The sequence below is a fragment of the Paramormyrops kingsleyae genome, chromosome 15 (assembly GCF_048594095.1).
Source record: "Paramormyrops kingsleyae isolate MSU_618 chromosome 15, PKINGS_0.4, whole genome shotgun sequence".
NCBI lineage: Eukaryota > Metazoa > Chordata > Actinopteri > Osteoglossiformes > Mormyridae > Paramormyrops > Paramormyrops kingsleyae.
The window spans coordinates 24,337,105-24,352,228 of NC_132811.1; the positions used below are offsets into that span (position 1 = coordinate 24,337,105).

Genomic DNA, 15,124 nt, shown 5'->3' on the forward strand with positions numbered 1-15,124 from the left:
GCAGACAGGAGGGTGTTTCTCACATCATCCCCGCAGCGACTTTACTGCCAAGATGCCTTTCATGCAGTGCAGTCACACTCCAAGCGGCGTTTTGCACAAGGTTACTAGATAAATAGATTAAAGGATCACCGACAGCAAAGCTGGGTACTGATGGGTGATATGAAAATATGCCATAGTGTTACATTCGTGGATGAATAGACATTGGTATTTGGATTATGAAACCTCAGAAAACACGTAAAAGTGTACGTAAACGTGGTGATTGATCTATACCTTACAATGACTTCATAAGACACGATAACATTTATTACAAAGCATAAATCACTACACATCTATTAAAAAAAGGCGAAATGGTCAAGTGGTCATCCCATCGTATACAAATATGTCACGATGTTATTGCTAGAAGTAATGTCACAAGTAATTTATGGAATTCTAGACATACATTATACGTATGTACATGTTGGATTGTAGGTTTTTTTCGTTAATATATCTCCACATCTTTCTGTGTTGTCTTGTAAATAGTGCTAAGATTTTAGAATGCAAATTCATGTAGCTCTGATTGACAGGAACAATTTCTCCACCTTTAACTTACCCTTTCTGTCGATGTGCTTAGTGAAGGAAGAAGTGAAGCTAATGTCAAAACCATGACATTTACACTCTTATTATGTCAAATCTGGCTTGTCCGCGTAACTGTGCCATTGCAGAGCTGATAAATCCTTATTCGTGTGTCAATTTAGTCATACACATTGCCAGTAGTACAAAGCAATTCTCAATCTAATTCAGTGTCATGTTTCGATTAGAATTCAAAGTTTGCTATTTCACTGCTGAGCATATTTCTTGCACATCTTAAAAATTAAAAATGTGTTTTTAAATATTTGCATTCACAACAATACAGATTTAATTACAAAGAACAAAGCTCACCTCCGGGTAAGAAGTTGGATGTGATTGAAGAAAACAAACGTAACCCTTGATCTGGCAAAGAGTAAGCTGCTGTCATATAGGCTAGGTATTAGAAATAGATGGGTGAATGGATGAGTGATCCAATGGAATAAGAAACAATGCATAATAAGTAGCCCGGAATGAGAATCTATGGATTCCACAGTCAGATATAAAGGAGGGACAGCATTAGCTATAAAAACACAGCAGACAGAATAAACCCATACTAATCCACTGGCAAACTGATACTCAGACACATGACAGTTGGTAAAAGTCATTTGGCCAAAAGATTTTCAAACTCTATAGTATTTTTGGCCTAACATATTCTTGTTGATCTGAAACCGGTATCAAGACAACATTACATTTAATATAATTAATATAATATAATTTAACATAATTATTAAAGAGCCACTTTCAGAGAAAAAAATATGTAAAATAATAAAATTACAATAATAAATTTTATTCTCCAGACAGTTTTGAGGTTTGAATAGGAACTGGCAGGTTCTCTGCAAAACGAAAAAAGAAAAAGAATGTGTGCTGTTTTCCCTCAGTTCATGTAATCGGTGGCCCTCAAAGCTGAGGTTGGCAACAGCATGCTGGAGGCAGACAATTTGGTTTGGGAACAAATCACAGGCTTATGGGTAATTACACTCTAATCTACAATGAACTACTGTAAGGCTGGACTAGCCAATATGCTATCAGCACTGGACAGACACTATTGCGTGATTTAGCTGGTTGGGAACAGTGATGTGTCGTAAGGGCTGTCTCCTTTTGCAGATTGTGGTCCAGATGTTTCTGCCAGGCCAAGCACTAAATATCACCTTGCAAAAGGGACCTTAAATGTATATCAGAATATACCAGGGAGACAGTTTAAAGCGTTAAAGAATAAAAAAAAGAAAAATCCCGCTAATGACATTGACATCTTCAAATGAGTTTAAGCTGTATTTATTTATTTTTTCTCAGAACAATCTTGAATGTAAGGTCAGTTCCTAAAAAGTGCGTAATACACGGTGGAGGATTTCTGGGTACAAAAGTTACACATAAGATATAAGATTACCCCAAATGTGTCACAACATGTAGCATCTGGGTATTAATTAGGAAAACAATTAGATATCCAGTGATTTAAATGGAACTGCAGAAACAAATCCAGTGAAAGCTCCATCCACATTTTCATGTGTGCACACTGCACAGAGCCAGGTGGTGGCACCACAGCACAAGCTGTGTGACTGAACTGGCCAAGATGAACCTGGATCCTTCTCAGAATGCAATAATAAAACAATAATGTGATTCACAGGTAAAGACTGTAGAATCTTTGTTTTTCAGTCTCTGGGTCATACCAGCCTCAGAAGTAATCAGACTTGGCAAAGAGAGGTTTTAGGTGTTTATTTACCAAGAAACAAGGAACAAGGAAGGACTGAGTAACTCCAATTTTAAAGCACAGAGCAAAAACTCATTTTAATGAACACACCATTCAGGGAAAAATACAGTGGAAAAATACATTTTTTGTACAAAGATAAGAAAAAAAGTTGAAACGGCAAGGAATATTTCATTTGGAACACAATTAGGCTGGACTGGTTGTTTTCTGTTCTGACGGGCGAGGCGTGTTCTCCTGTTTGCACCTGAGCGCGTGCGGTGTGGTTAACAAGCTGGCCATCACTCCTGTCATCCTTACTTCAGCAGATGGGCCTGGTCCTCCTAGGAACCTCCCACGCAGAGCTTTCAAAATAGACCTTTAAGGCCACGCTCCATCTGTTACCAATAATATCAGCCTAAAAAAAGTGTTTAATATTGCTGACACCACGAAGGGTGCAGGGCGAAAACGCCCCGAAAAGGTAATCTATGAGAACAAAGTGTATGGACCTCGTTTACGGTTAATTAAACCCGCATATTTTAGGATTCTCCTTGCAGGGTGTCGCTCGGTGTGGCCGACCCTGCCAGCTGCTCAGAAGCAGGTCACCGGTGGTTCATTTATGGGAATCAAACTAGTGTCTTCTACATAATGTCATGGTTCAGATATTCCTCCCACCCCCCCCAAAACTTAACAATTTACCCAGTGAGAAAACTAGATTGGCTAGGAGCATAGATCAGCCTAAAAAATAATCATTTAATGGCACATTACTGTAATATTATTCTGTATAAAATCAATCTCTCTTTTCCTGTCCTCTGCTGAGGGAGTGTTCCGACAGGAAGCCTTCAGTTCACACCATTACCTTATGTTATCGCTATATAACATTAACTGCATCATGAATTAATCTGCACAAAGCGTACTTACCTCCTGAAGCACAATTAACTTTCCAATACTGCTTGTGTGTACTTCCATTTGTGAAGACTCCTAGCGCAACCAGTTTCCTTGGTGAGTTTGGGTATTTAATAAATGCAAACAGTGCTCCTGCTCATTATACTGTGAATAACAGAGTCACATTTTCACTTTGAGGAGCCAGGAACCAGCGTGTTTACCCTGTAATTAGCATGCTGGCATACACCAAGCACGGCAGGCTGAAAAGATGGCACATGGACCCGGGGGGGGGGATGATTTATATCAGAGTTAACGGAATGGCTCAGAAAAAAAGCCCATCTCTTGTTGGGCATCATTAAGCACAAAGCGGCACGTTCGATTCGGCCGGACGGAGGGGAGGAAGACTGACTGATTTCCGGGATGTCTCCGCAAGCTGCCAGGCGCTTCATTTCCCAGCCTGACACCTCGTCGGAGAACAAGGCGCCGTGAAGGGAGCGTCTGACTTTATAACAGTGATTAAAGTGTGACACGCCCCTGCCGGGTTAGCTGCTTTCACACATGTCTGTCACCAGCATCCACGGGGACTCGCAGTCACATTCTATCATCATCCTCCGTCCTTTCATGACTTGTTTGTGGTTCTTTCCAAATCCCTTATTTGTGTCACATGACTACCATGAAGAATCCACGATACTCTACACACTGGATGGCCTTATTGGGCCTCTCGGCCACCCGGCCCCTTCTGACATCACTTCCTGTCTGATGTGACTGTGCCGTGTCCCGGTGGACGGAGAAGCACATGGACACATCAGACTTAACCCTGCAGATTTGTCCTGGCCCATGATGAATTATGGGTAAAGAAACAGCATCCTACTACAATTCATCAAAAAACATCTAAAAAAAATAAACTTTGGTGAGAAACATACATGTGATTTTGAAATGTTCACAAACATCACATTTAATTTCAGGTTCACTGAAAGTGTCTTCTGAAAGGAATTGGTTGGTTTTCAGGACCACTGAGTTTTCCTAAAACTCATTATACTTATATATTGCATGTTGATAAATTAATAAATTACCCACCACAAGGAAACAGAGAACTCACGCTTAACTAGTTTAACAAAAGTTTAACAGAAATCTTCTATGTAAAAAAAAACATTGTGGTAAAACACAGAGTAAAAACACAGAAGTAGAAAGTGTTTGGGACCATAAAGGATGTTTGTAAACCCTTCTCTCAGGCCAGCCTGGTCATGTAGGCCAGCAGCATGGAGGTGAGAGAGGCTCGCAAGGGATGCGGGTGGATGTGTCAGACCAGGAGGGAAATGGCACAGGATACCAGACCGGAAGGGAATAGCACACAGGCCACTGCTCCAGACTCGCTGCCGACGGCGAGGAAGGGGGCCAGTCTGGCCCGGGAGGACACATGCTGACTGAAGCTTAGGTGTCTCTCACACTATGGACCTTCCTGTCAGGCTTCTCTTCCTCCTGGCTCCTGCCATTGCCGTTCCCTTGGCGACCGCCGGATAGGCCATCTGAGCCACTGGAATGAAAGAGTGTATTCTGGAAGATTACATTTCTACCGAACGCTGACCTGCATCGCCGATAATAACGTTAGGGAGCGTCTGACCTGCTCATGTGACCCACTGCTTTTGTCCCATCGATTAAATGGTTAAGCTTGTAGAAATCCAGAAATGTCCGGGCCACATTTCTGCCCAACTTCATGTCTGGGGGGGGGGGGGTTAAGGCCACTTTTTGGCGATTAGTTCCGGTCAGTAGAGTGTTGAAAATATGACGTCAGTGTGCAGCACAGCAAGCTGCACAAGATGAATACCCGTGATGCCTGAAGTCCGTTCGTCTACCAAACCATATACTCACACACACACACACACACACACTCACACACACTTTCAGAGCGCACATACACACACACACCCATAGACCTGTAATCATATCTTTGTGGGGACCGCTCATTCATTTCTATGGGAAAAATGCTAATGCTAACTATGACACTATGGCCTTGTGGCGCGTTTCCCTGAGGGTGATCCGGCTCGCAGGATCCTCGCTGCTGAGGACCTAAGCGGCTGGACCAGGCCGAGGGGACGCCCACGTAACACCTGGCTGCGGCAAATGGAAGCCATTTCCGGAGGGTGGGACTGGAGGGGGGTCGCCGGTCGGGATCCCGAGGTGTGGTGGGCGCAGCTATATGCTACATCAGCGCATGCTCCCCTCCCTGCCCAGACTGACCTAACTACTGTATGATGACCTTAACCACACCCAGCCCTAACCATTACTATAAGTAACCAAAGAGTATACAGGAGTTTTAGCTTTTTGATTTCAGTCAAATTTTGATTGCATTTTTTTTTAAGGAAATTGAGTTTCCTAGTCCCCATAAGGTAAAAAAAAAAATCAGGTATTCATCACCTTGTGGGGACATTTGGTCTGCACAAGATAAGGTATATCTGGACCACACACACACACATACACATACACACTATAGGCCACTTAGAGATAAAAGTTCATTTGCAGATCTTGGACAGGTAAACTGGTGCTTCACTAGGAGAACATGGTCACACACTAGGCAGTGGGAATATGTTTATAGAAAACATATATATCGTCATTCAAAGGCAAAGCTTTGTAAGAGTAACATCATCATGGCTTTTTGTAAAGTAAACTTAGGGGAGCAAAAAGCACTGAGACAAAGGACCTCAGTGTCCAGCGGAGACTTGGAGCCAGAGATCGATCCCGTTCAGAGCGACGCGTTTCCTCATGGGAAAGGGGCCTGATAATTACCACGCCGAGTCCCCCAAAGCCTCGTAATCTTTAGGCAGATTAAAGAGCGTGTCAATCAGACACTCCCCTCAAAATGTCATGTGGCCTTCCAGCGTGCTGTTTGCAGAACCACGCTACCTCTTGGCATGGCACGCGGGGGAAAGCTCATTTAAGCAGACACTAATCCGGAGAGCTGGGCCAGACCGCGCTACACCTGTCTTACAAAATGTGCTGCAAGAAGGAAAAGTATCCCAAACAAAAACAACATAAAATTTATTTGGGGTGAAAAATGATGATCAACCAGAAGGAGGGATAAAAACGACCCAGGAGCCCCAGACTGCAGACACGGCTGTTTGTCTCACGAATAGTTACCTGCCTGTCCTTTACTGGACAATCATAAATGATGGAATAAAAAAAGATATTTCATTTTTCACCCTTGGCTGTCGTTTCATTTCTGAAGCGCTGCTCTGTCTATCTCACACACGTTACCGTGACGATCTCTCACCCGAGTCGCAGTGATACGGCCGTTTTTTATTTTTATTTTCCCCATTTCACCCAACAGTCAAAAATTAGTCATGAGACATAAATTAAGGCCGTGTGGCTGAGATCCTATTATCCGGAGCTGTTACCCCGTAAAAGAAAATCCACCTGCAGCATTATGGGGTGGCTGAGAGGAAGGGGAGGGTGTGTGCAGGGTATGTGTACACACACACACACACACACACACATACTGAAAGATCATTTGCTACCTTCTACCGTCTACATAAAGTTTTTAGCATTATTTTTAGAAAAGCACCTGGTGTAACGGCATGTTATAGAGAACAAATAGTAAACTGATAAAATAAACCTGTGTGTCACGGTTCCATTTGGGGTGAGAAAGTCTTCTATAGGTCAGACATTTTGCACGGTGGACCAACAGCAGTCATCCATCTTCCATAAGCATTAACGCAGTGCGGGGTCACAGAGAGCCTGGGGACAGACATAGGGGCCAATCCCAGCAGCCATAGGGCACAGGGCGTCCCATGCAGGGTACACACTCACACTCACACTCACACTCACATGCTTTAGACACAGCAGTCCAAGTAAACTTACAGTCTCTGAACAGGGGGAGGAGGCCCTTGTGACCAAGGACAGAACTTTGCACGCGACGGCTCTGGAGGTTTGAGGTCACAGTGTTACCCACTGAGCCACTATGTAACAAAAAATATAGAATAAAATGAAGTGCTACTTGAAACACAATGGACTGAGTGATTTGTCTGAAGTCACTAGCCCATACAATATATTCAGCTGTCCATCCATTATCCATAACTGCTTATTGTAGAGGAGGGAGCGTGTCCCAAGAGATGCAGGGAACACCCTGGAAGGGATGCCAGTCCATCTCCAGGCACACGCACGCTCTAAGGCAGCGTTATCCAGCAAGGACCGCGCTGTGTGCGGCTTTTCACTGAAACTCCATAATTAGATTACTTATCAGATGACTGATTGGAGTCCTCACACCTGGCATTGAACAGCTGACCTAAAGGTTATCCCAAAAACCTGCATAGACACTGACCCTTTGCGGATAACATCACCTACACCTGCTGTAAGGGCACCGTGAGAGGGAACCTCAATGTCCACAAAGCGAACATGCAAACGGGGCACAGTGCTGCCAATTGAGCCCCGATGCTGCCTTCGTTCAGCACAGCAGTGATAAACAGACATTGTGCTGCTGAGTGCTTTATATTTTCAGCTGCATACAAGCTGTATCCTTTAGGATGATCTTGTTTTGTAAGGCAGGTGGGGCACACAGCGTTGCCCCCTCCCCCCAGAAAGAGGTCACACCTTTCAGGACAGTTGCTGTGGATTGCCAAATGAGGCAGAGAGGGCGCCCCCCAGGCGCAGGTGAGCGATGCCCCGCCCCCGCCGTCACCTTAGCCTGCGAGCGCGGCCCTGCAGCCGGCCCCCATCCGTCACTCAGCACGGCCTCTCTCTTCTGTTTACTCCCCATCTGCTTCACTCTCCCGCTCCGCCACATCACTCTTCCTCTGACTTTAAGAGGCCTGCAAAGTGATCCCACTTGGAAGACGTTCCGGCAAGTGAGACCCATCTTTCTCCAAGTGCCTCAAGTCCGGTGTTGTTTACTCGAAGGCGACCCTATCCTCTTGCTCTGGCTACTCACTGTGGACATCATGTTGGAAACACCGTGACTGCGTCACACTGGCTTTGGAGCTCACTGGAGATTGACAATGGCGTAATTGGGAGCTTGGGGGGGGCTTGTGCACCGTGCCGGCTGTGCTCACGCGCTCCCACCATACCCTTCATGCTTCTTTTTTTGACCCGGGAAAAGTTTTGCCTCCATGTGGGCAGACAGCGCGCCTCGGAGCGGGCGACAGAAATAGCGGGCGCCCCCGTCGTGCGCAGATGGCCCTCGCAGCTTGTGATGTCACATCCCGCATCCATTACGAGAAGCCGGTGATGGACGGCCTGCTCCGGAGGACACGGCTTCATCCGCGTCACAGCTGTGGGCCAGACACTCGGGCCGACCTGATTGGCTGCTGGCGGGCCGCCAGGAGCGACCGGGGCTGCTGGAAGTGGGGATATCTCTGTCAGAGATGGGTGCCGGGGGAGGGCTGGAAATTTCCACATGGGCCGCCCACCGGTTTGAAACACACGAGGTGCCCCTCCGAATCTTTCTAAATACAGCCCGGACCATCTCCCGCTCTCATTTAAATATGTGTGCAAGGGATTATGGGAAACAGAGCAGGTTAATTCAAATTAAGTGCCATAGACATATGGTATATTTATTCACAGAGGAAAATGGGAGATTCCAAGTTTCAGAAAGTTTTCTTTGAGTTATTCTGCGACCCAAGCTCGATCTCTCTAAGACTAATAGAAGACACATCCAGGAGCAGATGTTCTCCAACTTGTCCATCAGGGATGTGTGTGAAAAACACAGGCCTGCAAGCAGAGACGCCTGGCAGAGACACCCGGTGGAGTCATGTGACTGCCAAATGGACAGCTAGACGCTCATCCGTGTGCCAGGGGCCGATTCACGGCACTGAGCGCGCAAGCGTGTGACTGGTGCAGAGCAATCAGTCACGGTACCTCACAGACAGCAGCTTCTGCTACACGTGCCGGCATCACTGCACGCTGAATCTAGACATTTTAATGCTTAATTTCACAAATGTCCTTTAGTGTCGACATTGTAAATGGCAACGGGCAATACCAAGTTCACTTTGAAGGGGGGATCTGCCTTAAGCCTGGGTCATTTTCCATACAGTTTATGCAAAGAGTTTTGTTTATTTCAGCATTTCTGCGAGGCCTTACTGTGAGCTGCAGGGAAATCCATTTATAACTTCACAGAATTGCAGGAAAATACTTGCCTTAGTAACAGCCTTCCCCCTACAAGAGTCTTTGTACAGATCCCGCTGCCATGTCCTGACAATGAGACTATGTGAATAACTGGGTAATATTTGAATCTCTCAGTGAGCTGGGTGTGCACTTAGAAAGCCACTACCCTTGCGGGAATCACGAGGCCAGATGGAGAGCGGTTTCACATTGCCTGCAAAGAGTACCTCCCATAAGGTCACACAGACCCTAAAAACAGTCCGTGAAGGCTTGAAGATGTTTACGGTAAAAGAAATGACAGGAGATAAGACTTACCCATGTGGAAAAACGTAAACAAAAGTGCAGAGCATGGACTGACTGTAAAGCCTGACTGTACAGCATCAATTTATCAGCATGATCGCACGGATATGCTAGAGGTTAGCAAAATGGGGGTAATCTTAACCTCATAATGGACACTGCTGTCATATCCTTTGGCTCCCTGATTTCTTTAGGAAATACCCAACATGTAGCGGCTTTAATCACGAATAAACATCTGCTAAGTGAGTAAATATCATGGTGACATTGAAACTCAAGCTTACTGTTATATTTGGCACAATGGCTAAATACAAAGCAAAGAGCCAGATTTCATCCAGACAGTGCCTGCTCCTTCTTATGCTTCCCTCAGCACCGCTGTCCTGTGTTACGGAGATCCAGGCCCTACGCTGACAGCTGTAAAGTTTGACCGGGGAGCCACATCCCCAGCCTCACCAGCAGGCCCCTTCAGCTGCGAAAGGCCATTCTCTCCCACCCCTCTAATTCTTCTGCTTACAGAAGAGAGCAGTCGGGGAAATCGCTGCACTCTGGAAGGTGAGCCGCAAACTCATTTTCTGTTAATCTCCCCAATTCGCACCGTGGCTGCGGCCTAGCTCTCTGCGGCGTGGACCCCGGCATGTGCCGCGACAGCCGAGGTCCTCAAAGGGGTCTGAGGGAAGCCACTGCTTTGAAATTGACTTCACAAGTGTTCAAAATAAGAGCCCTTTGAAGGACATAGTCGCCATTCCACTTAAACTAAGGCTAATCCATCAGCGGGTCGTTATCCCAGGAAAACAAGCCTCACCTCCAAGACGATGCTTTGAGCTCTCGGCATCTACTGAGCGAAGAAAGGGAGGGCAAGCTGTGAAAATTAAAGACCGTTAAAGACGCCTGATTAAAAGTTATGCTTTACTTTTCATTGATTTCAAAGCACTCCCAGCAGAGCCGGCTTGGCGGACGAGGATAAAGCGACGGCCGCAGACGCGCACACGGCCGCGCGATCGATAACAGCCTTTGTGGGACTCAAGGACGAGACACCGCAGGGGCTGACGAGATGGGGAGGGGGGGTGGACGTTCCCGTGGCTCGCCCCGACGGCTTGTTTACAACACCGTCCCTCTGCTCTCTTCCTTGTTCCGTGAGCCCAACAGGCGGAGGGACAATGATGCCTTGGTGACGGCAGGCAAGGCGAGGCGATACCCACTAACGTGTCAACAAATGAGGGACGTCTCCGCCATCAATAACATCGAGTGACAGCTCTGCCACCGGGGTGTCACACGCAGCCAATTAAGAATGCTAATTAAAACAGTAAACGGGGCGCACAAAGAGAACACGCCTCTCTCCCTGCAGCTCAGATTATACACAAAGACCTTGTGCCCCTTCACTGCAGGACAAAAGCAAGCAATCTGCTGATCTTAACTAGAAAAGACAGGAAAAGAAAGTTGGGAGAACTGAAGGGGGGGGGGGTGACTTTGCAGTGAGGTGTACTTCATCTTCACCTTGGTCAACGTGATCAGTCACGGGTTCCGCTTCAATGATGGCTGTGTTTTTCCTGGTTTACGTTGGATTCCTCCTGGTGATTAGATGGACTGGTGTCTATATATGGCCCTTTGATTGTGATTCTGTCCTGTGGTGGACTGGCGTCCCGTCCATTGTGTCCCCTGCCTTGTGCCCTAGGCATCCTGGGAAAGGCTCCAGGCTCCTCATGCCCCTGCATTAGATAAGTGGTATTGAAGGTGGATGATGCACTGATTGGCTTCCCGTGGAAACATCAGAAATTTTCCTTTGAAGCTCTAGGGACCCAGTCTGGCAGGTTCCACCGGTGCACAGAAATCAGGCTTAGTGACGGGATCTAACTGAGCATTTAATGAAGTGAATTAAGTGGTTCTGCATGGGAAGGGAACCCTAGAGCAACTCATAAGTCCTTGCCGAGCGAACACAGATGGTTCGTCCCTGTTTCCTCTGAGTGTTGGCGTAAGGCTGCCTCAAGGGCGGCCACAGTCCTCCTATTGCTTACTTTCTCCAGGTAAGTGAAGTCAAACGTAACAATGCCACAAAGTCACGTCGGAAGGGCCCTCTGCCCGGACCCGCATACTCACGGCCAGGAGGATGGCTCGTTACACGCTCAGCTAAGTTCTGTACGATCCAACAACATGAATATTCAACGCTCCCAGCAGAGGGCAGCGATGACACAGAGTGATGGTGAGGGGTGAGGTTTACAGTGAGATGACAGGGGCATCCTCAGAGCACCCAAGGACAGCTGGGCCTTGGCTGGACAAGCAGGCACATAAACATAGCGCTGATTTCCTGTTATGAGCCACCCGGAGGAGAGAGACATAGAAATGATGCTCAGAAGACCCCCCACACTATCAATTACAAAGCCAGCATGTGGCAGGACGAAAACACGGCCCTCAGAACTCCTTCCTGAATCATCATGCTCTCCACAAGTGTTGTTATTGATAAACACGTCCCTACCAAGGATAAGCCAGCCTCTCAATGATGTTGCTGCCGTATGCGGGACGCCAAGGCCTTGTTGTACATCATGATCCTACTCTTCATTATGTCTCCCATTTTTCCGATAGTAAACTTCGCCCACAGGTGCCTGCTGGGTAATTGCATACTACCAGGACAGTTTTAGCACTAGAGTGAGAGGAACCGTCCCACCAGGGTTGTGATTGATCCCCGAGACGGCTGGACCTGCGGCCGGCGAGCGTCGGACCCTCTGCCGGCCACGGAAAAGGCCTGGAGACGAGCGTCCTGTTCTGGCAGGGCGGTGTCAGGCTAATGGCTCGAGAGTGCCGCTCTGCTCAATTGGACGAAACGCTTTTCTACTTTGGCCCCTCGATAATGGGCCTTTCAGGAGATGTCTGGAGCCTCAAGGACGAGGAGAAATGGCACGTAACCGTGAGAGCGAACCGCTCTCCCCCGGCGCCTCGCAGAGCAGCAGCACACTTGTTAAGCTGTCAGGGAGGAGGGGGCGACCTGGAGCGATGGGGGCGGCCAGGCAGACCACCCACCATCCGCCGAAGCGGCCTTCAGGCTCCGAGGAGCAGAGCTAACTGCTCTTCTTCTTCACCATGAGAAATGATGGCCATCGTTAGCTGTTAGGATTCTCGCCGGCCAAATTCATGCACAAATAAATCTCCCGTTGGAGCTAAAAAGGTGCAGTTCCACCCAGCGATGTCTCCTCAAAACATTTCCCAATAAGAAGCATGAGTCTTGTCGCGTTGGGTTTCGATTCTTTGTCAACACCAACTCAGGATGTCAGTGATTACCTGACTGTGTTACCATGGCACTCCAATAATATGAAATGTCGCTTGCAGTCCTTATGCCTTTGATATTTGTGTAACCTAAGCTGATTCATGCATACTTTAAAGCAAAATTCTGTAAAGCATTCTTTTTATTAAGCATACCCATAAAACTTTATAGCTGCTGTCTCAAGCTGATTCCCTAGAAGGCCCTGTATACCACAGCCTTTATTGCAACTCAGTCCTCCAGCTTAATGTCTTTAATTAATTGTTAAATATCTGCAGCAACCTATACAGAAATATGCCACTTTTCTGAATTTCTGTGTGACACTGTGTTCTGACACACACTGGCCTATTCATGACTAAACTGATTAAAAGTAGCAACATGAATCGATATGATGATGTTCTGTGTGTCTGAAATCCATGGCTTAGCTACGTCTTATTCAACAACAATTTCCTAGAATTAGAAAAAATGCTTCCATATTAGAAAGTCAGGATTCATAAAAGTAAAACATCATACTCACACAGCGGACTCCAGGGACGCTGCTGGAGGTGGATTCCCCTCCAAATTCGATTTGACCTCAGTGTAAGTGCTGATTAACTCCCTTCACGTATCACATCAGGCTCTATGGTAATTTCCCAGTGTGGGAACATCCACACATAGTCCTCGTTAACTCATAAAATTAGTCACACTATGTGATGTGCAGCTTGTGATATGAAGACGTTCAGGGCAAGAGGGGTCAGGCAAGTTCGATTTGTGAAATATTCTGAAATAGTTCCATCTCAAACTGTATGACTTGTTAAAGGAATGACTAAAAAGGTTAAAACTCAGGCTATGTAAGTATCCTTCGATAGCAGGAATTAAAACGGTGTGAGATGAACATCGTGTGTGATGATGAACACATCCATGGGGCTGAAGCAGGAAAGCACCCAACCTGCAGCCTGTCTCACTGTCTCACGAAAGCTATGTGAGACAGCACCCAACCTGCAGCCTGTCTCACTATCTCACGAAAGCTATGTGAGCCAGCACCCAACCTGCGGCCTGTCTCACTATCTCACGAAAGCTATGTGAGCCAGCACCCAACCTGCGGCCTGTCTCACTATCTCACGAAAGCTATGTGAGCCAGCACCCAACCTGCGGCCTGTCTCACTGTCTCACGAAAGCTATGAGACAGCACCCAACCTGTGGCCTGTCTCACTGTCTCACGAAAGCTATGTGAGCCAGCACCCAACCTGCGGCCTGTCTCACTATCTCACGAAAGCTATGTGAGCCAGCACCCAACCTGCGGCCTGTCTCACTATCTCACGAAAGCTATGTGAGCCAGCACCCAACCTGCGGCCTGTCTCATCTCACAAAAGCTATGTGAGACAGGACCCAACCTGCAGCCTGTCTCACTATCTCACGAAAGCTATGTGAGCCAGCACCCAACCTGCAGCCTGTCTCACTATCTCACGAAAGCTATGTGAGCCAGCACCCAACCTGCGGCCTGTCTCACTATCTCACGAAAGCTATGTGAGACAGCACCCAACCTGCAGCCTGTCTCACTATCTCACGAAAGCTATGTGAGACAGCACCCAACCTGCGGCCTGTCTCACTATCTCACGAAAGCTATGTGAGACAGCACCCAACCTGCGGCCTGTCTCACTATCTCACGAAAGCTATGTGAGACAGCACCCAACCTGCAGCCTGTCTCACTATCTCACGAAAGCTATGTGAGCCAGCACCCAACCTGCGGCCTGTCTCACTATCTCACGAAAGCTACAGTATGTGAGCCAGCACCCAACCTGCGGCCTGTCTCACTATCTCACGAAAGCTACAGTATGTGAGACAGCACCCAACCTGCAGCCTGTCTCATCTCACAAAAGCTATGTGAGCCAGCACCCAACCTGCAGCCTGTCTCACTGTCTCACAGAAGAAAATAACCACATTATAATCTCAATTAATAATCAGTTGCTTGTGTGTTGGGGGTGGGGCTTATCCTCTGACACCACCCTCTCCCTAAGCATCCTGGCCGCCCCTCACAAATGGGTAAATTCATTAAGTCATTAAGATTAGTTTAGTGCCACGATGAGTTGCATCATGCACACATCCTGTATCATGAAGGACTTCAAGTAGGGTGACCAGGACAGGATTTGTAAACTACCATTTCAATCAAAAAGACCTGGATTTCACTTAAGCACTGCTGATTGGTCAGTCTCCTATATTCATGCATGTGTCACTAATGTTAATGTTAAACAGCTGGACGCGTCTTTCAATCAAGGAAACAAACCAGTCAAAACACAAAAAGAACTGAACTATTTAGCCGAGCACAGGAGCCTTTCAGTTTT

The 15,124-nt window shown here is 47.0% G+C and overlaps 1 protein-coding gene across 1 annotated transcript in view; it reads right to left on the reverse strand.

Moving 5' to 3' along the window:
• Nucleotides 1–2,303: 2,303 nt before the first annotated feature.
• agbl4 (AGBL carboxypeptidase 4) overlaps nucleotides 2,304–15,124 on the reverse strand; it is a 398,795-nt gene continuing 385,974 nt past the window's right edge. Inside the window, exons 12-13 of the mRNA XM_023821409.2 lie at nucleotides 4,791–4,887; nucleotides 2,304–4,703 (exon numbers count right to left, since the gene is read on the reverse strand). Coding sequence (XP_023677177.1) covers nucleotides 4,601–4,703; nucleotides 4,791–4,887 — 200 coding nt within the window. The 3' untranslated portion in view covers nucleotides 2,304–4,600. The remainder of the gene's footprint in view (nucleotides 4,704–4,790; nucleotides 4,888–15,124) is intronic.